Here is a 27,399-nt window from a genome sequence, read left to right as displayed (position 1 = left end):
CAGTTTCTTCTGATTGATGAATGGAATTGTCAAGGTCCAGGAAACAAGAACACACTTCCTTAACTAAGATAATATTAACTAATGCAAATTTTGCAGGATATAATTGGACAGAGATTAATGCACTTTCAGTTAGCAGCAATTTACATGCCCAAGGTATCACATTACTCCAATGATATCATCAGTTCACAGTATATTACTTAAATAAATGAGCAATGATTTTGTACTTGATTCATTAACAAAAACATTCCTGTGTAAAAGTCATAAGCAGACTAGACTGTAGCACTTGATTGGATCCTGTCTTGCATATTTCATTGCAGGTGTCAAGAAGAGTGTCCTATAGGGACATATGGCTTTCAGTGCACAGAAAGATGTGACTGCCAGAATGGTGCAAAGTGTTATCATGTAAATGGAGCTTGTATGTGTGATCCTGGATTTAAAGGGATTTATTGCCAAGAAAGAATGTGTCCAGAAGGCTTTTATGGCCTCAAATGCAACAAGAGATGTCCTTGCAATATCACCAACACTCTCAGGTATGTACATCATATTATATACTAGTGCAGGGACTGGGCAAATAAAGCACTGGGGGAAAATCCCATCAACTGCACCTACTCCCTTTTTCTCTGTAGCTGTAATTAAGAACATAAACAGTTCCTCTGGAATGCAGTCTTTGATTTAAATCACCTCAGGTCTGGCAACATAGCCTCTGTCCAACCAGCATGTCCCTGTTCAAACAGCTCTGCTAAGATCTGAAACAATCCTACATGGCCTTATCCTTGTAGCTGCAGTCTTTTAGGTAAAAGAATTATTGTATGATGCTCATATGTATGTATAATAACTCAGGTTTAAAAAATACAGATATATTTACTCAAATTCATAATTTTGTCTCCTTTCATGACGTGGGGTTTTTTTAGATCTACAGACAACAAGGGGACTTTCAAAATGAAACCTAATTTGCTTCAGTTTATGTGGCATGGCAAATTACCTTGTTGAAACACTTGAGGCAGATGTATAAATAGAATGAAATCAATATCCCCAAGTCAATCTTTGGAACTGTAACAAAGCCAGCATTGTCAGAACAGACATCTCTTCTCTTCTTATGTGTGCCTATTTTTGCTCATCTTTCAGTATATTTATGTGTGAAATATTCAGAAAAATAAATAACAGGGAAACATATCTAATTGGAATAAGCCTCACTGAAAAGGTCAGGTTTCAATGGTTTACTTCCTTTTGATTTTTTTTAGGATCTGATTCTTGAGATACTCATTAATAACTAGAGCCACAAGCAGACTGGAGCACCTAACATGGGATAGGTTGAATTTACTTTCTTCTTGTAGGCTTGTGTAAATTCTCCACAACCTGAAAAAAAGGGAATAATTTAAGACTCTTCACTGTTATGCTTTTGTAACTCCTTGCTGGGATTACTGACTGCCAGAATTGCCATTTGGAGCTTCCTCACTCCCTTACATACAGGAAAGGGAGCATGGACACTGAAAACTCCCTGGCCTCAGTTATTCTGCTGGACTAGAATGCCCACGTTTCCTTACCATGCCTGCAAGGTGCTGAGCCCCTCTGCTCCCACTTGAGTTCTTCCTTTTTCTGTCCATTTCTGTTGAACATTCCTAGACCAGGATTATGTGGGCTTCAGAAGGAGGTGGGGAGAATTCATGCCCAAGTAAATATGCCCTTGATACAAACATTCTTCAATTTCAAACCAGACAGGTAGGGACTTGACTGTCTTGCTGATGATGACAAACCTACCTTGCAGTCTGCTCAAATCTAACCACCCTCCTCAATTATGTATGCAAGCAATACCATCTAATTTGTGCACACATACACACACACACACAAACACTTCAGGCAAATCTTTTTGTGTGCTTGAGATAGGCTTTATTTGTCTCAGTGCTGGAAGTAAATAAGTGATCTTTCTTGTGAATTCAAGTTCAATTCTGATTGGTGAGGTTTTGCTTAACTGAAAGTCAGAGCTCATGATGGATTATTTAAAAGCCTTGTAATTCTGATGCTACAAGTCCTCTACAGAAAGATAACTCCAGCTCTGCTGGGCTTGACAGTAAGGATCCAAAGTGTTTGACACCTTAAAGGTAACTCTGTACAACAGGCTTCAATAATTTCTGATTGTTTTATGTATCACAGAGTTGTTACAAAAATAAAATCCCTAAGGCTGAGCATTATAAACAAAAAGGTTAATGCTGAGTTGTACTGAGGATAAGGGATGATATGAGAGTCACTGCAGGGTGAGCTAAGGTATAAATTCCTGCATGTCACACTGCTGTGCAGTACTTGACAGTGGGCACGACTTCAACCTGCCATAAATACAAGGTAAACTGCCCCTCAGTGAAAGTTGTTCTTCATGGGTATGGCCTTGGACAGGAGATGAGGCAGTGTGTCTTCACCCCCTCCCCTAGCCCATAGAAACCTGGTCATGTGCCTATTTTCCCACTAAGGGCAGGGAAATAGAAGGCCATGGGCAATGCTGAGCTTGGTTGCTGTTTCTCAGCAAACTTCTCAGTTTATTAAGAGTCTTTAAAGTGGGGGAGGGTTATGAATTGAAGGGTGCAAGAGCTCATCCTAGATTACTCAGAGGGACTATCTAGGAGGTGCTCTGGGGGACTGCCAGAAGATCCTTCCTGAAAGAGCAAACTGGCACCATCCATCTGTGAATCAAACTGAGGTCTCAAGTTTGAGAGAGATATAAGAAAGGTGGAGGATCGAATCCTTTCACAGCTTTTTTCTGGGAATGTGATTGTTCTTACACACAATGTACCTGCCCTGTGCCTGCTTGCTGTCTGACAAATACATTTTATGCCTTCCTTCCCATCTCTGCTCCATCAGCTTCACTTGCAGCATTCTCTGCTAAGATGGTATCTCCATTTCCTTAATAAATGAGTCTAGTCTTTCCATTGATAAAATCTCTCTTTTCCTACATCTTATCACTGCTGTTAGGGAACAAAGAGATATCAGCAAGCTGTAGATCTCTAAGTGTGTTTCATTCATCCATGGTATTTCAGCTTTTCACTTTTCAATGAGGTCCTCAGAGTGCTGTCAATTCCTCAGCTGATGGCAAATGACCTCCAGAGACACTCCATAGTCTGAACAAAGCTTTTCACAGATCATCTCACCAGTCCCATACAGCATACATCCCTTCCCACCTACCTCCTCCCATTCCTCTCCTGAATTTTTATTGTTACTGGGACTGAGGTCTTCCAAAGTGATTAATTTACTGACAGCCACCCATTTTCCTCCAGGAGGAGTTCAAACTGTTGGCTACTTCTTGTAGTGTCAAAGTGTGACACAAAGTGTGAGGTTAATTATATGAACGTTTGAAAGAAGGTGAGGGAATCTTGCCTATTTCTGTCAGTGGTTTTGTCTCAGTTGATCTGGTTATGGGAGAGCTGCCTGGTATGGAAAGTTCTGGAGGCTTTGAGGAGCAGATTGGGGAGGAACATTACGAAATACACAATCAGCTTTTCTATTTTCATAGAACTATCTATTTTAATGTCTAAAGAGACCAGCACAGTCATCTAGTCTAACCTTCTGCATAGTAATGGCTGAAGAACATCATCCAATCATTTCTGCATCAAAGCACACTGAAAGGCACTTTGTACAGGAATTTTGAACAGCCCCAGAACTAGGTATTAAGAATGTGCTGGTGATTTGGACTGTTCTTCCCAGGGAAAGATACACCTGTAAAAAAAAAAAGGTAGAGTCTACTGAAGTCAGAAAGGTATCATCCTGACAGCACTGAGGGGAAAAAATAGCTGGAATAGTCTCAGCAACCCACCTTTCCTGAGCACTGGTGTGGTGCCAGCCACAGACCGTTAGTAATGTCTTTCCCAGGTCAGAGACATCAGAAGGAGGACATGGAGACCTCTTAAACCCTGATGCTTTCCTACTGTGACAAAGACTCTGATTGTTGCCTCAACACTGAAGTTTGGAAGGACCAGACTTCACAGACCTTACATGAAATTTTGCCTTGACCTAAAAATCAGTAATGCCCTGGAATGAGGATGGCTTTGAGGACGTGCTGGACTGAAGTGGTGGCCCTACAGTCTCATTGTGGCTATTTCTTGTAAAGCAAGCATTTTAGTAAGAGAGACTGAATCTAGTATGGCCACCAAAAGCCAGAAAACAATGTTAAGTAAAGATTAGGGCTGTTGTGCATTAACATGAGATGACTGTGTTAGTCTGTAAACAGGAAGGCAGGAAATTCACTGGGAAGAAGTTTTGGCTGAAAGATGTGTGCAGAACAAATTCAGAATTTGGAACAGATTGTGCTGTCTAAAGGCATTTATTTTCTCAATTTCTTTTAAAGTAAAATTACCTGGTTTCTTCAGATTTTCTGCAAATTAAATGTTTAAAAAATGCAAAGGTCAAAATTGATTTTCTGTTATTCAGTTCAGGCAGTACATTATAAAAAATTAAATCTTTTATTGCTGTAAATACAGTTCAGATGCCAGGGAATGTACAGCAGCTTCCAAACTGCAGGAAGAGCCATGGAGCAATTTCTTTCTCATACTATGTTGTGTTGTGTGGACAGCTTCCAGTTTCCACCTCTACTCAGCCCAGTGCCAGAGAAACACTTGGCTGCTTGCTTTCACTCTAGGTTTTCTACACTGCTTCTTCTTGTTACACCAGAGATTTGAAGAAATAAAAGTTGTTAAGATTCCATGCAAAATACTAACGATAACACTGCCAAACTTTTCCAAGGGTATAAGGCTTCCTTCCTGCTTGCAGCAAGTAGTTGGAAAGCAGGTGCTAGTGGGTTTGCCTCCTGGGATCCTTTTGGAGGCCTCATGTTCTCTTAACCATCCAATCAGTGATCCTTCTCTGGAGAAATTGGGTTTGTTTCTTAATTTCTACCTATTAGCAGCATGGAGAAGTGTCTTACAAACACTGCACCCCATGCTGGCAAAGTGTTACGTGGACTCATGACCTTGAAGAGTACACTCAGAAGAGGAAGGGAAGAATAATGCAAGAAATCCCCTCTGCTGTCTGTATTTCTTGTTCTTTGCCTTAACACGTTTTCCATTAAGTGCCTCAAACTTCTGAGCTTAAAAGCAGCTTGGGTTTTGTTCACAGGATGGGCTGGATGCATGAATAGGTGGTGGGGTGACAGGTGAGTTTCCTGGCTGTAGTTAGCTACATACCTAGCTGTGTCTAGGTACATAGTTTAAACAGAATTAAATTTTATAGAATACCAATATAAAGAGGAAAGCATTCTTTACTCACACATATGTGCATATATGCATCATGAGCTGCAAGATATTTAGTATGTAACTCTGATGACTTTTAAGTATTGGACTAGTTCATACATGTCCCCATAGAAAAAATTTAATAGGAAAAATTATGTACTATTCAGTGATACCAACTTAAAATGATTTCCAAAGGAAGAAAGGCCTCATTTTACAGATGGTACAGATGAAGTGCAGCAAGTGTGATTAACGTGGCCAAGATTCATTGGCAGGACTGGGAAGAGAACATCTGTCTTGTGAATGTTGGTTAAGTATCTAAATTGCAGCCATCTCTGGGTTAACACAGCATCAGAGCACCTTGATTGTCAAACAAGTGTTTGTGACTCAGAGTATTGCATTCTCTGTATCAGAGACAAGTCTCCTGTGTTCCCTGGCCAGACACAGCCCATCATCTGATTTCAGATCTACCTATGCAGGTCTGAGGTCCTTGTGCTTGTTCCATTACTATAACATGATGTGTGATAAAGTTTGGGTTGTAAAAGCTTTGGAGAGATTTATCCTGCTGCTCTCAAGGAGAGTTTTCCCTTCCTCTGCTTTATAAGTCTATTCACCAACTGCTGCTACCCACCCAGGACTATTGGTATGGGTATCCTAACTCTGGAATTTAATGTGAAGGATTTTTCTTATTCCTACACACCAAGACAGTGAAAGATAAGTACTTCAAAGCACTGAAGAAGGACTACAAGTTCTTGGTGTAGGAGGAAACCAAAAATCTGACATGCTCAGGCTGATAATAAAATAGTTTTTGCTTCAGATTATATGAATGCAGGGACCTAAACATCTGCACTGGGCTTTTCCTTGTTCATAGACTCATGGAACAGTGGGAAAAGGCATTAAGGAGGCAGAATATGGTCTTAACCTTCTACTGGACCTTGTTTTAGAGTCCAAGTCCTTGTCTCCCACATACATTTCTTACAAGGCCTGTTTGGTTCTTGCTTCTTTTAGTGCAGGTTAGAAATGTTTAGTCCTTAACATATAGCCTGCATCTCATGCAAAGAAGCTGTCCATTTTGATGAAGGAGACTACCTTTGAGTAGTAATTTTTACTGAGTAGAGTATTTTCTATTGAATTGTCATATGCTGATTCAAACTACCATGATCTATATTGTTTTGAAAGATTTAATTTAGCCAACAGATGCAGTTCTCATGGAACCATATGATATGTGCAGTAGTAGTGAAAACAGAGAAACAAAAAATCATCTTTAAAATATATCTGTAATGTTTAGCTTTCTGCTCCTATTAGGTAATGATTAATAGACACAGAGGGGGGAAAAATGAGCTTTTATTATTTTCAGCTGACTGTTAAGAGGTGTTTTGTGAACGGACATAATTTCAGGGGCTGCTTTGTCAGAAGAATTTCATGGATGGTAGTTTGTTAAGCTGATGACTTGTTTTAATTAGATAGTAAAACAATATTTATGATGAAACATATGTAACTCACAAAATCTGATGATTCTTAGTCACAACCATTTGTGAGTAACCTCTCCTACCAGAAACTGACAGAAACATACTTGGGAATTACATTTTATGAGGTTACCTTGAAAATTACCATACATTATATTAATTTTCTAGGTGTAAAGAAACCCATTCAGTTATGTCTGCAGTATTACAGTGTAGCAATAAATAATAATAAAGAAAATAAATGGCTTATATGATGCAAAGAAACCCCCAAACAGGAGACAGGGAGGTGTCCTGTATAGGTAGGGTGCATGTCTCCCTATAGGGAAGTGTCACCTTGCAGAACTCTATTCTGTTCTGAGAATAATAAATAAAATCTGATTTGTAGCAATATAATTTCTGAGCTTTCTCATGGAGGGCTGGACAGTGCTGTTATGGCAGTGTTATGGTGCAGAGGTCCCCAGAACAGACTGAGCTCTCTTACACTCCCAGCTGACCTCAGACAACACAGGGTCCTTTTCAAAGAATCAGATTCCCTCTCCAGCCCCTGCTCTCTCTTTTGACGACCACATCTCCCCAAACTGGAATTCCTCTGTGTTCTCCTTCCCCATCCCCCAGTAAATCTCTTTAAGCCAGAACTGAACACATCTCCAGCCTTCCCTCCTTCCCTAGCCCCCAGGCACAGCTTCAGAGTGCCTCTCCTACTGTGGGAGGTCAGTGCCCCAAGGAAACCAAGGAGATGCTCTTTCTGTTTGTGGAAGAGAAAACTGAGACTAAAGGTAAATTCTTTCACAGCAGAAGGAACAAAGGGGTAAATCTTCCACCTACCAGATGCAGAAGGACCAGGCATCATCCAGATTTTTGGGCTTGAGTCTCCTTTCTGCTTTTCTTTCTGTGTGCTCTCACAGCAGAGTGGATTGTCTGAATAGAAATGAGAGCCAGAGGATTAATGTTGGGCAGCAATGCTCATTATTCAGCATAAAGGAACTTGACTCATTTCCCTGATATTTAGTCCCAGGGCTCCCGTTGACTTTTGCACCAAATAAATCCCAAGGCTTCAGGTAGTGATCAGTTCTGTTCACTGGGGATGAATACTCCTGCAAAAAGCACTTTTTTCCAAGGAAATTTTTCCCTTGCAGAACACTTTTCTTTGAGAGGTGAAAGTGAGAGATGACACTCACTTTTAAGACAGAGGGTAATATAGGATGGAATGGAATGGAATAGAGTAGAATAATTTGTGCCACAGGACTAATGTTTATCTTCCCGACTCTCTTGATTGCATTCCTCCATCCACTGGGATTTCTCCTAACCCTGGTCATATTTAACAGTGTGTATCACAGCCACACAGTATGACACGTGTGGCATACAGCAGGATGGATTACTGGGGTTGTGGTTAATGTCAGTAAACCACGTCCCACTGATTTGAGAATGGAAAAGCATAAACTTCAGAGGCTAGGGAGCACCATATTCCCTGTTCCCTCCCTAAGTTATCTGGTTGCTTATATCCACCATCCTAAACAGCTTTCAGGTTTGTTCTGTTCTTAGTGTGGCTCTGGCTGGCATCACATGCCAGACATTCCACAGCTGGTTACAGGCTGGATTTTTCTTTCATGCCCACATCTCATTAATATCTGTCTGTCTTCATTAGTTGCCATCCATTGTCTGGAGAATGTAGCTGCAAAGTTGGCTGGGCTGGACTCTACTGCAATGAAACCTGTCCCCCTGGATACTACGGTGAAGGCTGCCAGCTGCCCTGCCCTTGCCAGAATGGTGCAGACTGTGACAGCATCACAGGGAAGTGTACCTGTGCACCAGGGTATATGGTGAGTGAGAACCCTGAATAATGGGGAATTTCATTAGATAGCTGCAAATATTAAAGAGGAATTTCACCTGTTTTCATATAACCTTTGCATAATGTGGCCAAATGCATGGAATTTTTTCTGTTCTAAGTCCACATGATTCTCCTTTGAGCAGTGCCAGCTTATTACTTCTGGTTATTTACTTAACATCAGTGTTGCACATTTATTACTATAACAAGGATAAAGACATGGTTTCCCATAATATATTCTAAGTCAAGACATAATAAAAAAGATGTCAGATTACTGTCTGCCTGGAAGAGCAGAAAAAGAATTCCCATGGCCTTTCAGCATGCTCCTTGTCAGTCACACTGTGATTTTAATAGATGAAGATCTCTTTTTAAATGTTACAAATGATAGAGCAATTTCTTTTCTGAGCATATATGGCAGGTGTCTTTTACCTGAGCATCAGAAAGAGCTGCAGACATCCTGAGGTAAACAAGCATTACATTTTATAGATGAGATATAAAATGTCTGAAGAAATCAGCCAAGATGAAGCAACAAAAATTCAGAATTAATGATTGCCAGGTTGCAGCAGAAAATATTAGGACATGGATCCAGGTGTCCTGCTATAGCTGTGCATAATGGGGCTCTTTCTAGTAAGTTCCCTCCTCATCCATCTATGAAGTACCTCTTCAGGAGCACACTGTGGAAGAGATCTGCAGGCTATGTTTAAGAAACAATACTTCCTAAAGATAAAAAAATAATTTCAAGAGAGAATTCCACCACAGCTTCATTAACAGTTGTCTTTCTGTAATTTGTGTCCTTAATTTCATATTATCTGTCCTCACATTATCAGGTCCTCACAGACCTGATACAGTTTTCTATACTGTTTAAGCAATTATTAGATATAATCACTAAGTTTGCTAGAAACCAAGCTTTGGATTCAAAGACATTCCCAGTATGTTTAGAGCTTCCACTGATGTTTAGCAGACAGCTAAAATGTTCAGCCTCCTAAATGAGTTTTATTCTAGATGAGTTTTACCCTTACTGCTCTAGGTTACAACTCCAAAATGAGATGAATAATTATCTTCAAATAGTGGGGAACATGAGATGTGTTCTTTGACCATGGTGTGCCTCTTTAGATTTGCATTTATGGAACATTGGTGGACATGATACCAAGTTGCTTTATAAATAGTGGTAGGGGAATGGCATGTTGGATCTGGGCAGCAGAGCAGTCACATCCTACCTGCAGTGCTCGCTGCAGTGATGAGGATTTTCTTGAAGGAACATCTGAGTATTCTACAGGGTAAGATGCTGCTATCATCTGTAGGGAATGGCTGCACAAGATGACACAGTGTGGGAGTTCCACATGAGATCAGTGGGGTGCTAAAGGCTCTTTAGCCTCCTTTCCTTTTAAATTCACACCTGAGCTTATGATCACCAGCTGTCATCTCCAGAGGTGTAGAGTTATGGCTTAACAACAGTTCTGTTCTCTGCTTCATGTTAACTTACTCTAGGTGAACCTGCTATGGCAGGGGAGTTGGACTTGATGATCTCCAGATCATCTGGAGGCACTCCGTGGTTCTTAACAGCTGAACCTGAAATCTTGAGCTTTAATCTCATTTCCAGGGTTTCTTGAAATGTCAGGTATAAACCAATAATTTCAGCATGGAAGGTCAGAAGCATCTGTGCAAGACAGTAGCATTTAGAGATATAATTAAAAAAAAAAAAAAAGGGATTTGAGTTTTGACTTCTCACTCACTGACTGAAAACAAGAATTTGTCTTTATACAGAAGTGACACACAAGTATTAGTATAAAGTAGAGGCACGAATCAAGGAAGCAGTTAGTAATAAATGCAAAATAAAGAGATATCAAGATCCTCTTTCTTATCAGGAATGCTGTTCAAGTTCACAGCACAAAACCATTTTGGGACTCTTTACTGTGCACATTTTTTTAGAAAGCATAGTTTGTCCAATATATATTGCTTCAAGAGAGTATTATTGCAAGCATGAAGTCTGGGAAGTTCCTATTGCATAGCTTCAAAATAATATTTAATCTCATAATAAAGAGCTTTCTTGCATTGACATTTAAACAGCTTGGTTATTGAGAATAGCTCTGAAATCACTGAAGCATATTTAGGCATTAGTATCATTGCTCTCTCATAATATACTATAATCTCTGGCAATTAGTCCACGAGGGGAAGTAAAGCCTTGAAATTGCTAATTTATTGCCTCTGAAGCATATTTGTCATTCGTATGCATGCCAGATGACTTGAGTTGCAATGGTTCTTTCAAATGCTAGAGAACTGCAGGCTGGAAAGAAAACTTGACAGGACCCTTTGCTTCCCAGCTCAGCCCAGCCCTGTCCTGCTGTGCTGCTGGGCTCCTGGCTCCTGCCTCTGGGCAGGGGGAAGGTGTCAGAGCTGCTTCAGGACACAGCCCGCAGGTCACAGGGAGGATGCTGTGGGGCCAGAGCACTCTCAAGGTTTCAAGCAGCTTATCTCAACGACAGGCTCCAGGCCAGGCTTTGCCTTCAGATATGCACACATGGCACTGGCTGGGGCAGGGGGGAGCTTTGCCTGCGGGTAGAGTTTTGCCCTTGAATTCATCTGCCCTGCGAGCTGCCGGTGACTGCAGGATGTCTCCTCTGGCAGCACTGACAATAGAGTGATGCTGGTACAGAACTGGGCAGAGCTAATTATTCAGAAAGACCATAAATGAATCCCTTTTGCTTTTTCTAGCGTGAGGCTTGGCTAATGTTGCTACAGAGGCAGGAATTTTGCCAGATGAGTGTAAATAATGAAAGGGGGATCAACATCTTACATTTGACAGAAGCGTTTGATCTATGCAGGATCTCAGACAGCAGGGCAGGCTGAAGGGTTTCTGAGCAGGAAGGGAAGGAAGAGAATACGATGGGATACAGCTATAGAATCTAACTGCAAAGGCAGAGAGGTTGGACCTACAAGACTTTTTGGGTTACTGGATGCCTAGAAAACATAATGACCAAGAAATACCAGTCTTTTCCTGACAGTGCACTCCTCCAGCCCACTTCTTTTGCACAGATGGCTTGGTTTTTAACTGTGCCCTGCCTCGGCTGTGTCAGGGCAGCTGGGCAGGGTTTCAGGATTGCAGAATGAATCATCTGCAATCGCAGCCAAAACAGGGACATTTTGTTGGGATGCAGAACAAGCCATTAAAAACACAAAGCATCTGGTCACCTTTATTAAATGTATTAAGTGAAAGTCAACCTATCTCATAGGTTGACAAGTACGTGAGCAGGGCACTTAATTTTTGGAAGCTAAGCAGATCCAAGTTTTAAAATAAAAATATATATTGTAGCTCAGAAAACAGTACATTATGTATTAGCTGTTACATTTCCAAAAATTCAAATGCCAAAGCTAAATATTGGTGAGCTTGCAGTTTTGGATGGAATTTTAAAATATTTTATTTCTCTTTTGGGTTAATATTTTGAGTTAGACTCAACAACCAGGTTTGCACATACCTAACACAAAAAAAAATTAAAAATTACAGTCTTGTAAATATGTTTACTGGGTACCAGTGCAGTTTTTTTTGCATGAGGTTCTGATATGACTGTACTTAAACTAGGGGACTGCATAGTTTTAAATGTTTGGGTGTCTGAAGCATGGTGTGTAGCTCTGAGTGATCCACAACTATACCCAGAACATCCTAGTTCTTGGATGAAGCATACAGGACAAAAAAAATTATATAAAAGGAGTAGAGGAGTTACTCTTCATATGCTCCAGCCATCCAGTCCATGATGCAAGCCTGTTGGAAATCCTGTGCTTAGTGTATCTCACTTCTGAAAGGAGGACAAAAGTTGTGTCAATTTAATAAAGACAATTGCATGGAATCATCATGATATGCCTGCCAACAGGGCACTTCTCTGAAACTGATATTTTAAACATATTTGAAGATGTCCTCTCAGTACTAATGTGATGATTTCCCAGTGATGCTCTTCTGAAAAATAGTTTTGAAAAGCCATTCTACTGCCATCTCATTTGTGACTAGAAGAAATCTGATAAAAACACCAGGGAGTAGACAAATATTGGCCCTTAAAAATATACAAGGAGACTCCTGACTGATAGAAATTGGATCCTTACTCCCACTTGCAAATAGTTGCTCCTTGCAATAAATTCCTTGGATGCAATTATGGGGGTGGTGAGTTAGTGTGGTTGTACTAACTTGTACCTCCCTGTCCTTCCAAATTCTGCTTTCAGATACTCTCTTACAAACCCACTGAAGTCAGTTGTGCAGTAGGGATGTAAAAGAAATCAGGATTTGCCCAATTCTCCCTTCTTTTGTTTTTGGTTCATTGAATTTTATTCCTGTAATTCAATAAATGTGGTGAAGAAGGCCAGGGGATATGAATTAAATATGACAGGAGACCACAGGAATCCTGACCTTCTGTCTCACAAGGAAATCTTCAAACCAACCCCCTGCATGTCCCTATCAGCGTTCCAGCTCCTGAAATCATTATAAATGCTATTGAAATACAACTAAATTCACCTTCTCCTTCGCATAGCTAATTGCAAATTTCTTGAAAACAGCCTCTGCCCAGGGACTTCATCCTGTGATATGCCTTTGTTTCTTTATGGTTGCTTTGTTTTCTTCCTTTGAAAAATGGATTTAACTTCAAATGCTTCCACTCTGTCTATTGTGGCAAGGAGCTGTGTAGTTAAAACATTTCTCAGCTCCAGACATTCTGAGAAAACTTTAACACTAATCTATGGAGTGTGTGGTCAGCTTTTACTTCAGTGGGCACTTAAGTCTATATTTCACATCTAGATGACACAACTTATATTACTTTAAAGAGTTCATCTATTTATGCTGCAATTTTTTGAAGACCTGTCTGCTTTTATTGAACCCTGCATGTCAGCAAGCAAAGCTAGCACTTCATCACCAAAATGAAAGAATTCATTTTGACATTTTTCTATTCCTTGTCTGTATTGGTAGATCCCATACGAGCCAATCACAGTTCAGGGAAGTATGGAAACTCTTTAAGAGTGGTAACCTCTTGCTTCATAGTTTTTCAGCTTTTGAAATGTCACTTGTATTCCTGAAGACTTTCCAAGATAAATCCCAGTGCTGTGCACCTACAGCTATTTGCATCTTCTGTTGGCATTGCATCAAAATTGCATTTTTAAAATGGAATAAAATAATGCCTTTCAACTGTATCTTTGTGCAGCTGTGTATGTGTATGTATCTCTGGCTGAGCTCTGTAGGAATCTGTCCACTTAAAGACTGAAAAACAGGCTTAATCTGGGACTATAAATCTATAATTTTGTCCAGTGTGCCAGAGTTGTTCAATATAATGCTTTCTCTACAACAGGGGTACAAATTGCTTCCAAGGTTTACATGCACCTGCCTGCACATCAGACTAAAAGTCAGCCCCTGTAACACACAGTAAACAATAGCCTGAGCACTTAGTAAAAATAAATGTATATTGTAGTGCTATAAAGCTATTCAAATGCAGAGCAAATGTATAACAAACTTCTTGTAATGGATAATCTCTCTGTCAGTACACACACCCACACATAGGGTCTCAGGTCAGTCCTAGTCTGCCCCATGGCTACTTAGTGAGTAAAATAACCAATTTACCTTTCCATTGAAGTGAAGATGACCATAATTCTGTGTTACCTATAGAGAGCAAAAGGAACTTACAGGTCCAGTCTGTTGAGTATTCAGCCATGACTGACTTCCTTCTGGCACGCAGAGTATTTCTAAACTACAGAAGAAGCAGTCTTCCCCTCTTTATTAAAAAAATAAAATTGAAGCCTGCTTTCCTGCCTTATGCCTTTAAAATTCTGTGTTGTCTAAAAGAAAAAAAAATCAAAACAAACAAGGTAAATAGAAAGGAGCACCTTATCTTATCTCCAGTTGAATTTTCCTGAAGGACCAAAATCCCAGGTAGAAATTTGAAGAATCATTGCCTGTAGGTGTTTTCTAAACACTCAAGGTTGATAAATACAAATTTATAAGAATATTCCTTCTCCTCTGCATATTTGCTTTCATCTTTAAAGATTCTTCACCACATCAGAAGGAAGCAGGAGAAAATGAATGAGTCTTTTTTTGTCTTACAAGCCCCTGGTTCAGTGTTAAAGTTATTTTATAAATATCACAAAATTCTTAATATAAAAATGAACCTCAAGCTGGAGATAGTGGATCTGTTTTGGGGCCTTTAGCTCATTTAAATGATCTGTTTCTCTTTGAGATAATTCCAAAAGTACTTCAGTGGAAGCTCATCTCAGAGCAACAGGGCACCTGATCAAAAGGTTTAAAAAGAAAAGACGAGGGGAAAAAATCTTCAATAGAGCCTGTGTCCTTTTATCCCTGATTTACTGAGCCTATCAGTTACCCCCCTTTGTTAAGAGCTCTTTTCATTTTTAGGTGTAAAATAAATTCAACCATTTTATCAAGATGTTCTTGTTACCAACCACCAGTATAAATTTTACTTGCTGTAGGTGGGGAAAAGGTTTTTCTGGCACAGCAGTTGTCCAATTAACTGCAGTATTACAGGCAGCAGAAATGGTTTGCCCAGTCTCATGCCATGAATTACCTAGATGCACCAGGAAGATGCATTTTCTTCTCACTGGTTTCCTGTTTGTACTCATAATCCAATGTCTCTAACCCTTTGTTAACAGCTAGCACTACTACCAACAGGTACACAAAAAGGCATCCAGATTGTGAAGGTGGGTTGGAGCATAAGCTGGAGCTGGCAGTGACTGCATTATTAATAATTAATTAATAATGAAAGTAAAACAAGTTGTCCTCCAAGCAATGGGGCTAAAATAGCTTTGATTTCCACAGATTTCTGTCCTTAGTCCCCTGGTCATTCCTACCCCCTGAAATAACCCTGTCCCTCTGTCAGGTCTCCTATGACACTTCAGCTGGCAAAGAATGGTCAGATGGGCTCATGGACCTCAAATTGACATAATGCCCTCCCTGCATAACCAGGTTAAAAGTAACAGGCATGATATTCCCTAAAATAAAGAAAATTTGCCTGAGCTAAGATTGCAGATTAAGTCATAATTTGGAAGAAATTGATTCTTGTTCTTCCAGCCTCAGCCTTTGAACTCTTTCCTATTTATTGGTTTTCTCTTTTTTTCCCCTCAATTATTCAGAAGTTCTTATTAGACCTCATGTTAAGATGTTTGGGAATCTCTGCAGCCATGGCTAATTCCTCAGCTACTCTTGAAGAAAAAGATATAGACAATGGAAAAGCAAAACCAGCCCAGGAGGACTTATCATTGGTGATTCAAGAGCAGTACAAGAGGGAAAGTCCTCCTTGGACACAAAGAGAGTCATGGGATGCAGCTGAAGAAAGCAGAAGGGCCTGGCAGTTTCAGAGTGTTCTGAACAGTTTTAAGAAGTTCATTTTGTCAAAGTCAGCAAGAATGAAATGCAGTCTCTTTGATAACAGAGATCGATGCAAGTTTTAGGTCTGGGGGTAAAGTGAAAGACAGGGATATTGGAAATGCAACTAAAATAGCTTTAAAAAAATAGAAGATGTAACTGTGCCCTGGGAAACCATGATGGGAAAAGTTAAAAATTATATTCACATGGTGTTTGAGAAGTGGATGAAGATGCAAATGCTGTTAGTTGTGAGACAGTCACAAGAACACTATCAAGTCCTCTGTAATATCTGTGCATCCTAGATACCCCTTTCCTGGTTCTGGTCCCTTAGGATTGCATTGTCCTTTGAACTTGTGTTTTCATGGTCACTTCTAGGTGGAGAACAGCCTGAAAACTCCTGATAATTTTTTCTAAGGTTACAAATTACTTCCCAAGTGGATGTAGAACAAGAAGCAGACAACAAAACCCCCTCTGTTCCATGTGGCCTAAATGAGAGTGAGCTTGTTCTTGAACTGAAAGAACTGTCACTTTCTAGTTGTACAGTTTCTCTCAGTTCTCTCAGCTGAGCTGCATGCTGTTAGGTCTGAGTTTTTTAACATAAATCAAAAAAATCAAAATGGAGCTGGCTAGGAATTATTTGTACCTATTAGGATTTTTGCATTTCCAGACCAGAAGAAAGCCACATCTGAATTGCATCTTGATATCTCTTTTCATTGATGACCTCTGAATTTTCTTACCCATTACTCTGCACATACAACAGCACATATCTATGTGCATAAAATGGCTGTACCTTTTTTTTTTTTTTTTTTTTTGGCCACTGGGACTAATAACAGTAATAATTAAGTTTTGCATCTCTAGGCTACTAGGCCTGATCCAGGCCAGGGTCAGTACAGATTGAAAATTATCTTTTCTTGGCTGTGCAGTGGCCTGCATGAAATTACTTTGGTCTTAGTCCAGCTCCCTGTGGATCATTGTGTACATCACAAACCCCATTTCTATCAGCAGTGAGTGACAAATCTGCTGGCACACTGAGCCATTTTCCCATTTTACCTTCACAAACCATTACTTCAGATCAAGCTTCATGGTGCAGCTGCATGATCCATTTCAAAGGCCCTGTGGGACTTTTTCTGGGCACAAACAGTGCAGGTATTCAGAGCTTTTGGAACAGCACCCTTCATAAGCATTGCAAGCCACTCAGATTGCCCTGCATCTTTCCTAAAAGCCAGGTGCTCTTCAGAAAAGTTGATCCACTTCTGGGATGGCCCCAGCATGTGTAAACCAGGGAATGATGAACATCACCTTAATGCAAAGAAACTGGATGCTGGCTTAAACCAGTATTTGAATGGCAACTCACAAAGGGATTCCTCTGGTGCTGCTGTATTTTAGGAGAAGATTTCTGATGCTCAGATCCCAACAGGGAAGATCATTACGAGGAGGCCACCTGTGTATTCCCAGCCTTTCAGACTAAGCTGTTTCCCTATTGATTTTTTTATCAATGGACCAGGTGCTTAGTGCCTATTAGGCATTCTTATTGACCAATTAAACATTCCTGCTGGAGCTCTGGCAGCCACAGAGCTTAGGAGGCTGTGTTTTCCTAAACCCTGACAGTGCTCATGTCAGTGCCTGGCTGCAGGAGCCACAATGAAGGGTCTTTTCTCACTTCAGGGCATTTATTGTATGCTTTTGAGCAGGTGAAGTATTGTACCTGAGTATTTAACAAGGGCACTGGAGGCACAGGACACCCTCAGTTGTGGAAACTGCACCACTTTCTTTGAATTCAGTGAAATTTTTCTGACCCTTTTATGAACTACTTCTATTTCGTTTGCTTGCTCTCTTGTCTGTGTAGAAGCTCTGTGAGAGCTCAAATGCACAGCTGCTGACTTGGGTAGAATTTACCAAAATACACAAGTGGAGTTTGTCTCAGTGACTACCACTACTAATGAGAACTTACTCAGTCACACACAGTATCTATAATTTCAGAACTCTGAGCAAGTCCCAGGTCTCCTCCTCCCTGTTTTTATATTTACTTTTGCTTCTGGCCTCTGCTGCATTTTTCTTTACCTGAATAACTCCAAAGTTTTCATAAGTGGTTCCAAAGGAACCAACTTCATATAAACAGCCTGAGTGCCTCTGCCTGTGTTGCTCGTTGACATATTTCCTGTATTTTATCCTTAATTGGCATTGTGGCGATGTCAAATTGTATTTCTGTTCCTGTAGCCTCAATTCAGAATCAGTGCAGCTCAATATCCTGTTCAGACTAAGTTATTTGATCTGAATTTTGCAGAGGAATAAACTGCTTGCCAATAGCAGTGCCTCTCTTTATCTATTAGGCCTCTAAATGCATATATCTTTACCTACACTATCTGTGCATAAAAGGGTTGGTAGCTGACTCTCCTAGGAGTTCAGATTGCAAACTGACTTCATTAAAACCACCTAAGTATAGGATTGAAGTCACAGGTTAGTTTTTAATTTTATTTTCTGTCTAACTATACTGCCAAAGGAAAAGACTTTATCCTTTACAATCAGACATGGATAAATGGAAAGTCATGCTGTGTTTCCTTGTGCCTTAGAACAATTGAAATTTTACTGCCTCTTGGATTTTTTTGCTGTAGGCTTTTGGATTTAGGAAAATGGGTGAAAGTTTGAAGGAGATACCTGTTTTTCTGCCTGCCTAGGATTGCCAGGTTGCTTACCAGCTTCTCAAAAGGTACATCACAAACCCCATCAGCTTAAAGCTGGCATGTCTTTTCTTTTTAGATGCTTTTTTTTTGTTTTAATACTTTCCCATGTCCTCATGCAGCTCAGAACTATGTTCAACCAGCAGTGTTAGCATCCTCAGCCCTATACCTCCATATTTTCCATCCACATTGGTGTTTCTGTGTCTTAAGTGCTTGTAGCAAGAGACTCCACACCATGTGCAGCACATTTCACTCCTGGATTCATCCCATCCACTTTGTGTGAGCAAGAGTTCAGGCATGCACTGTGGTACTGAACTTCTCTGGCAGTTTCTGGTACAAAAAGATGCAGGTGTTGACTTGGTGACCACACTGGTGAGAGCAGGCAGACTTTTTGGGAGGGAAACTGAGATTTGAGACTATGCTGAGACATTATCCTTAATTGTATAATGCAGCTGCAGAAGAATTCCAAAAGAAAGTTTGCAAATAATGCAGAACACTTGGGATTGTCAAATATAAAGCTAGTAATGAATTTCAAGGGAGGTTTCATGTTCCTGAATGGTTAAGTTGAAATTCAGTGCTCAAAAATGCAGAGTAATAGACAACAGGAAAATAGCATTAAGTAAATACACAGTAGGGGAATTCTAATTTAATTCCTACTATTCAGGGAAAGAGAACAGGCAATCACAGTGGATAGTTTTCTGACAAACACTAATGAGTGCTCAGCACCAGGCAAAAAACAAACAAACCCTGAGCGCTGGATAGAATCAGTAAAGTGGTCAGGAAGAGAACTAAATAGGGTGGAAAAAAACCATTTTTTGTGGTATTGTATAAATCCATAATATATCTAAATCTCAAATTACTGCATACAGCTTGGCTGATTCCTGCTTACAAGGGATATAATGGAAGTAGTGAATGGTGACAAAGATCATCTCTTACATGGAATAGCTTCTATACAGTGTCTTGATAAGCTAGAACTCAGCTCAGAAAACAGATGGCTGAGGAGGGAGATGATAGAGATCTATTGGACTGTGGATAGTGCATAGAACATGAACCAGGAATGGTTATTTACTATTTCTAATAACATGGGAACGAGGGGCAACCAATTAAATGATTGCACAGCAGGTTTAAAGACAAAGATAGTGCTTCTCACAGAATGCGTAATTAAATTGTGAAATGGCTCCCATAAAATGAGAATAAGAGAATGGATAATTTTGCTTAGAAAAGGGGTCACTGAGGTTGGGTATTTGAGAGGTCTCTTACACCATGGTAAAGGGAAAGAAAGAATGCTCGTTTGCTATTTATCACAGTACAAGAAGTTTCCCAATTAAAAATCAGGCAGTGGATTTGAAGCAAACAAATAAAGATCATTTTTCTTCTTTGTATTTATAATTAAACAGTGGATCTTCTTGCCAAAGGACGTCATAGATGCTGAAAGCATAAATGATATCTTTTATTTCCTGTTTTTGCTAATGTCCTTTTTTGCAGAACTGTTCAGACTTGTCAGACAGAGCCCTAATTTATTGCTGCTAAAAAGTCAGGAGGCCACAACTGTTCTACAAGGTGCTTGGACTGCTGCTTACTTTCTGTGGACAGAGCAGAAGCCATCTCTAATTTCCAGACAAAGATACTCCCATAAAATAGGTGGTGCAAAATTGTGAATTCTCATCCTGAAGTGCACCAAACTGAAATGCTTCTTCATATTTCCAAATGGCTTATGTTTCTGTTGGCCACTCATCTCTTCTGCCCAAATCTGGGAGAGAAAATGATGGAACTGCACAAAGTGTGTTAAAGCCTTTCCTTTTCCATAGTGAAAACTCCAATTCAGATGCCTCCATTAAAAAAAAAAAAAAAAGCAGAAGGAAGCAGCTTTTTTGTCTTTACCAGTAGTACTCAAGGACGTTGATTCAGTGTTTTGACATATTTAGTCAGCTTCTGTTCCTCAGTTTGGTTACAAGTAGTATGTGGAGTACATCATAAAGAGCACATACATATACCAAGCAGACAATTCTCAGGCATGCTTTCCACTAACTTGCAAAAATACATGTTATGCCAGGGCCATTTTACCTCTTGGGACATTTAATTGTGATGTTACCATGGTTTTTAGAGCATTTTAGAAAAGCAGCTGATGAAAGCTGATTATAGCAAGAGCAGTGAGCCCCACAGGTGTTTGTAGAGCTTCCTTGGACTTAAGTTTAAAATAATCTGAGACCCAACTCTCTGTTCCACCTGAATAGATCTGAAGTGGCCCTTTTCCAAGCGTAGATTCCTTTAAGTAGGACTTGGTTATCCAGCTGGCCCAGAATCTTCACTAGTAGTCCTCCTGATACAGACATGCTTGACTTGCCTTGATAATATAACTTCCCATGAACTAAACCTAAACCCCTTCAGCACAGATGTTTTCATTTCAGCCTGGAAAATCCACTCTGCTGTGAATAGAATTAGGAGTTTGTTTTTGTATTTTGCCCTCATATAGCTGAGAGCTGGGGCTGGCCAGGCCCTGCACACCCCTCTGACTTAGCTGAACACTGATTTCCCTCATGGTTTTTGGCTTCTGCATGACTCTGTTGCTTGTACTCCATTACAGGCTACCTGGGGGAGGATGTCCTCTCAGGTATGATGAGCCATCTCACCAGATGAAATGTCCCAAGGAAATGATGTAGGAGTTGTTTCACCCAGTCTAAATCCAATCTCCTGTTTTTGGAGAGGTGCCTCAGGGATAAATATGCTTTGTGATATTTTATTAGCTGAAAAGTGCTGACTGGAGAAAAAAAATCTTGTTCAGGGGTTGATGATGATCTTTTTTACTCTCCACACTACTTTCCTTGTGAATACACTTAATTATATGATGCTGTATTCATTGCCTCACTGACACTAAAGTGCTTTGCAGTTAAGGCCTAAATACTAAACCAGGCAGATATTCAAGTGCTGTAAAGTTAGCCTGGATTTTTTTTGCCAGCAACAGTTCTACACTGACTTATGGGAAGTGAGGAGGAGGCTGCTATCTCTTGCCTGCTCTCTTTATTGTATTATCTTTCTTTTTTTAAAAAAATGCTTACATTTAGGTGGCTTGAACAGTAGGAATGTTGGTTTTTTTTAGCTGCAGATAACTGACTGGTATTGGGCATATTTTTACTGCAAACTAGCAAACTATTCCCTGACAGTGAGGGGGATTTTAGTGCTCACTGCCAGGAATCCAACTCAGGTTTGTGTCTCAGGTTTGTCCAACTCAGTGGTTGTGTCTTTGCATGAGTCATGAGCTGCAGTCACTTCTTCAACATAAGAAAGCTCTTGCCCATCCGTCCCACCTTACCTATCTTCTCCCATAAAAGGGTGAAAGGGAAGAAGAGACTGAATAAGGTCATCAGTGGTTGCACTGTGCCTCTTTAGAGGCATAAAACTACATCATATGATGTTACAAAGTGAGTAAAGGATCATTTGTCAGTTCCTAGTAACAGTGATTACCTCCAAACTGAACACTTGGCTTGTGTGGGGCACAAGATCCTTCCCCAACTTTTATTCTGCATTTTATCATTAGCACCAATAATAGCATCTGCAGGGAATAATTAGTAACACCCAGAAGGGAAAGGAATTCTGCCAGAGGACATCATTATGTTTAAAAAAATAAAGATGCTGTACTGTAAGGTCATGAATAAATTGCTTGAGTCTAGGGTGGAGAAGAAGACCTGTGAAAGCAGAAGGTTTCCTGCTGCTGCTAGACTCATGAGGAGCACATCAATATCCACTGGAACACCATTAGGGAAATCAGTGAGTTCTGACAGTTTGTGTTGCTGGATGCCATATGTTTACCTAGAGGGAATGTTTGTGGAGAACCACTTTGGGTTAAATGTAAATGTCACAATTAAATAACTAAATAGACAAGAGCTGTGTCTGTGATCTGCATCAGTGGACAGACACTGTGTACCAGCAAAATGGTGTGCTATGTAAGGTTTGCACATATAAATATATGCTTTTACACACTAAATCCATACCAGTCAGCTTATCTGGACTCACAGGCATCAGGTACAAACAGCACTTGCATTTTGTCTCTCCGATCTGTTTATCATTACATACCTATGGCACTGCACCACATCCTTCTTTCCATTTAATGTCTATGCTGCTGGCATTGAGAGCTGAGCACTGAGAGTCCCTGTCACTGGTGGCAGGTGTTGTACCTCTGTGTCATCTGGCACACAAACAGGCAAGGAGGGGGTTGAATCAGACCATGTTAAAAATCTCAGATTGGTTGGAGCCACATTGCAGATTACCAAAGGTTCAAACACATTGCCTCTCATTGTTGTCAGCCCCCCTCATAATCTGCACTGGAGCTGAGGGTTTTCAGCAATTTGACAGCTCAAACCTGAAGAACACTCCAACAAACCTTTCAAACAGGTCTTGCTCATGCAAACTTGAGGCCAAGTACAGTAACAGCCCAGTTAGACTTCTGCAGTCCAGAGGCCTTGAAAAATTGATTTTCTGTTTCACCCCTCACTTCAGTGGAACCCAGTTTTAGCTCTCCAAGGCATATTTATTCCTATAGGCTGGTAGCTGCTTCTGAAATTCTTCATTTCATGTCTTTTAATAGTCAAATGTTGAGACATATCAGGTATGGGTGCAGACTTTGCCAGATGTTGACCATTGCTGGGTTATTAACTCTCCTGGTGGTCTGGGTGCCATTTTTTCCTTTGAAAATGCATTCCAGGGATTTAAAGGCCTGGTCCAGAATGTACAAGAATGTACAAATCTTTGAACATCAGAAAAGAATTTTAGAAGGGATGGATCATTTTTTGCTGCAGGAATGTATTTTTAACAGCAAGAAGAAATCCAGCCTGTTAGAGCAACATTAATCCAGGGAAAACACTTTAGAAAGTGTCCAGCAAACACCTAAGGCAGCAGAGTCTCTTTAAACTCTATAATATTGTACAATAATCATATTTGTGGAAGAAAATCTCCCCCTCTCTCTGAGCAGAAATCAGACATATTATTGACTGCCATCTGGAGAGATGTATGCTCTGGCCCCTCTGAGTCTATTAATATTTGATGCTGATGGATGTGAGCTGGCAGTCTGAGTTATTAATGGGGTTTGGTTCCTTGGACCTAAGCCTCAACAGTGAGGGAGGATCAACAACAGCAAGAATCATATACCCAAGCCTCTCGTGGTGCTGGAAAGGTCTGTCATTTAGTTTCAGCAACACTTAGTTAGTATTTATGAAGTATTTAAAGGTTTGTGAGGTCAGATGGGTGGTGGTAGTTCCATTACTGCCACCATTCATTTGGGTTTAAAGCTGAGTTTTTAGGGTCCCAGGGACCACCGATCCCCCACATGGATCTTTGCTTTCTTAGATACTCCTGTCAGATTTGGGTGTCAAAGCAAAAAAGGGCTCTCTCCTGTTAGTTTTTGAGCAGCTGTGTGGGGGTGTGAAACACCCTGTCCTCTGGTGACCTGAGATGTCACCTGACAGATGGGGCCCTGGAAGGCACCGCAGAGGGCAAGGAGATGCTGGATAGATTTCAGGGGTATGTTTTGATGAGCAGGGCCTTCTAAGTGGAAATCATGAAGAAAACCAAGCACTTTTGAAAGTTTGTGATGTCCCTGTGGATCATTCAGACTTAGAAAATAGAGATGTAAAATACCAAGTTATTTATAGCTAGATTTCATAATATAGCTTTAACATTTGTTTGATTGAGTTAGCTCCTCTTTCTTATCATGTGTACCACATCCAGACATTTCACTACTCTCATTAACCTCCCGCTCTTAATAGAAAAAAAGAATAATCAACATAAGGAGCACAGCTGTTGATTAATTTTACTAAATAGGATAGAAATATAAAGTACCATATTGCCAGAGTGAGGATTCAATACCCAACATTTGAAACCAGTTTAATAGCATTTGTAACTCATTAACAACTGGATAGACATGGGCTGCAGTGTTATTCACTTGGGCAGGTGGCGAGAGGGAGGTGGAATTTGCATATCTTTACCAGTACCTGAATGCATTTAATTTCAGAGGTCGTTCTCCCAATTCAAGTTCAAAATGTTAATAACAGGGTGTGCATTTGTAATTAATAAAATCTTAGAGCTGGTGCTACAGTTCAGGTGCGTTTTCCTCTTACGTAATTAAGAAGTTAAGTGTATTTGGCAGTTGTCACTCAGAGGGCTTTGAAGGTCTCACTTGTCAAATCTGGGGATAAAAATTCATTAAGCCAGTTATTTTTTTAGCTAAAGTTTGTTTGCAAAGTGAGTGCACCTAAGGTAGACACCCAGAATAGCCAACCTCTGTTAGTCCATAAAGCCCACAGAATGTTAAGGGAAAGGCCAAAACACAAAGGCATTTTGAATAAAGATGAAAGAGCCTGAAGTTTAAATTGTATACAGTATGTTTTCTTTGGGATACCAAGCCTCTCATGGTGCTAGAAAGTTCTGCCATTTAGTTTCAGCAACAATCAGTTAGTATTTATGAAGTATTTAAAGGTTCCTGTCTGACTGCCATCCGTGTAGAGTAATTTTTACAGAAGACTGATGAATCCACACCACCCCATGGTGCACATACTGTGGAGAACTTAGAGCATCACAGGAGCTGATCATCTTCCATTGCAGGGAGGCAGCTGAGGAACTGGAAATCCACTTCTGCTTCCACCTGTGGTGGTTTAGACAATCCTGTTCCCAAAGGGATGTTGTAGTCCCTCATTGCTCTTTTCTACTTTCCCTTTCCAAGGAATTTTCTTTCATTTCTAGATCACAGGTTCCAATCCAGATGAGGTCAGTTGTCCTGGATATTATTAGCAGTACCAGCAGTCCTGTGTCGTACATGAAATGAGTTGGGAGTTTCATTCACACAAGATACAGCTTTCTAAGTGGCACTAATTGGCTGTCTAATTGTCACACACAGGAGAAAGGCAGAGGATTGATTGAGCGTGGAGACTGAATGTCCCTCTGCCATCCTGCTCTGCTCTGGGTTCCTGTAGCTCATTCCTAGGCATGCTGGCAGGGTAATGAGGGGCAGCATGCTTTGGATTTTCTGGTTGTCAAGACAGCACCTTTTCCTGCCAGGACTTTTCAGAGGAACTTGTTTTACTCCACCAAGGTCAAAGATAACATCTTTTGCAAACACCGATTTCACTCAAAAATCAGAGCCTTATAGGATGTCCTTTTGAAATGCCACGTATTTTAACCATTTCTTTTACTTCTCCCTAAATCAAAGGTTTTAGTATAAAATGAGTCATCCTGGTGCTAGGCAGAACTGCTACAGCAACCATATGGGGGTTTATGGTGCTCCAAAATCTGTTATATTTCCTTTTACTGTCTCAGTGTCTGATGCTGTGATATACAGGCTCCTGGAGGTGCTTGCCATGGCAAAGGGAAGCTGACATTTTGTGCATTTGTGTCCTGATAAATGGATCCTCTTATCAAACACTGAAGCCTCTCACCTGCAAAAACAGATTTTTTACCAACAGTTTTTCCCCTGAGAAATGGTATAGGTCACACTGTGCAATGTAGTTACTATTCAGCTCTGGTGTAGGATAGCTTCCTCTGACACTGAGCTAAATTATTAAGGTTGGACTCACTGAAGAAGTAAATTTAGGAACTAATTTGTGATGTGAAAGGCGAGCCTACGCATCAAAGAAAAATGAGCAAAAATACCTTGTATATGCTAAGATATGTCAGCCTTCCTGTGAGACTCAGTAAATAGGTTAAAAGGGATTGTGCTCACATTTTCATCCCCTTGTATCAGATGAACACTGTTATTAAGAACTGTCTCTCCTTTCTGCCACACATGCTGATCAGTGCATGCAGTATACCATAATTTACTGTCAAAATATTCTGTATTTCTGTAAGAGGTATTCAGTCTCCTTTTCCTCACTTTCCCAACACCTAAAGCAGTAGCAGGACAGAAACTGTGTCTGTGTTCTGCTCTCTCCAACACACACATCACTCCTCGTTCAGCGTTCTTCCTAAAGTCACAATCTCATGCAAATTAATTGAAAACAAATGCAGGTATCAGCTCTAAGGCACCTGCCATGTAGTTTTCCTCTCTGCCAGTCTGTGGAAGATGAGCACAAGCAAGATCCTTTAGCTTGTTTCCAACCCTATTCTTAGAATATATTTTCCAAGGAAAGCCATGCAATCTCTGCTCAGTTTCAGTCTGTATATTTTGTGATTAGTGTTTCGTTAAGTGATGTTTTGCTTAATGATCTAACATCTGTTCTAGGAGGTTTGTTTTTGTAGCTTCCCCACCTCCTGCTGAATGAAAGCCAGAACCTTGTCCCTTTCCTCCAAGTCAATCAAAGCACTAATTGCATCATAATCATGGGAAGCTGCCGTGGCTGCTCAAGTGCTCAAGACTCAGCAATCAACTCATAACACTCTGTTCACTGTTTCAAAAGAGAAAGCCTCCCTGTGCAGAGATGGGAATTTCCTGCAAATCAGACTCTTTTAGCTGACTCTGGCTTTTTTTTTGTTTGTTTGTTTGCAGGGAGATGACTGCACCATTACCTGCATGGCAGGGACCTACGGAACCAATTGCTCATCAGTTTGTAATTGCAAAAATGATGGTGCCTGTTCCCACGTGGATGGTCTGTGCTATTGCAAAGAAGGTAAACAAAATTCAGATTTAACTATTGTCTACAATTTGGCATCAGTGCTTCTCCCCTTTTAAAGTGGCACAGCTGTGCAGTCAGTAACTCCACTATTTTCTGGTCCCTGTTGGTAATTCAACAGTCTGCCCAAGTATCAAAACTCAACAGGGGCTTGACTGTCTGTTTTGTCTCTGCCCTGAACAGGAGCCAGGCTAAACTGCTCTGCTGCAACAACAGCTCACAGGACAAAGTGTGCTGTTGGAGCCACAGCTTCTCTCCAGAGGAAATGCAAAGCAATCCCCAGCCTG

General features: G+C 40.4%; 1 protein-coding gene across 1 annotated transcript in view; it reads left to right on the top strand.

Annotated features, from left to right (window-relative positions):
• Positions 1–27,399, top strand: part of MEGF11 (multiple EGF like domains 11) — a 190,425-nt gene that overhangs the window by 110,220 nt on the left and 52,806 nt on the right. The window contains exons 9-11 of the mRNA XM_030457045.1: positions 318–530; positions 8,316–8,490; positions 26,989–27,109. Of these exons, the coding sequence (XP_030312905.1) occupies positions 318–530; positions 8,316–8,490; positions 26,989–27,109 (509 nt within the window). The remainder of the gene's footprint in view (positions 1–317; positions 531–8,315; positions 8,491–26,988; positions 27,110–27,399) is intronic.

The sequence above is a fragment of the Calypte anna genome, chromosome 10 (assembly GCF_003957555.1).
Source record: "Calypte anna isolate BGI_N300 chromosome 10, bCalAnn1_v1.p, whole genome shotgun sequence".
Classification (NCBI taxonomy): Eukaryota; Metazoa; Chordata; class Aves; order Apodiformes; family Trochilidae; genus Calypte; species Calypte anna.
The sequence above is the reverse complement of the archived record's forward strand: the minus strand, read 5'-3'. Positions and strand labels throughout refer to the sequence as shown.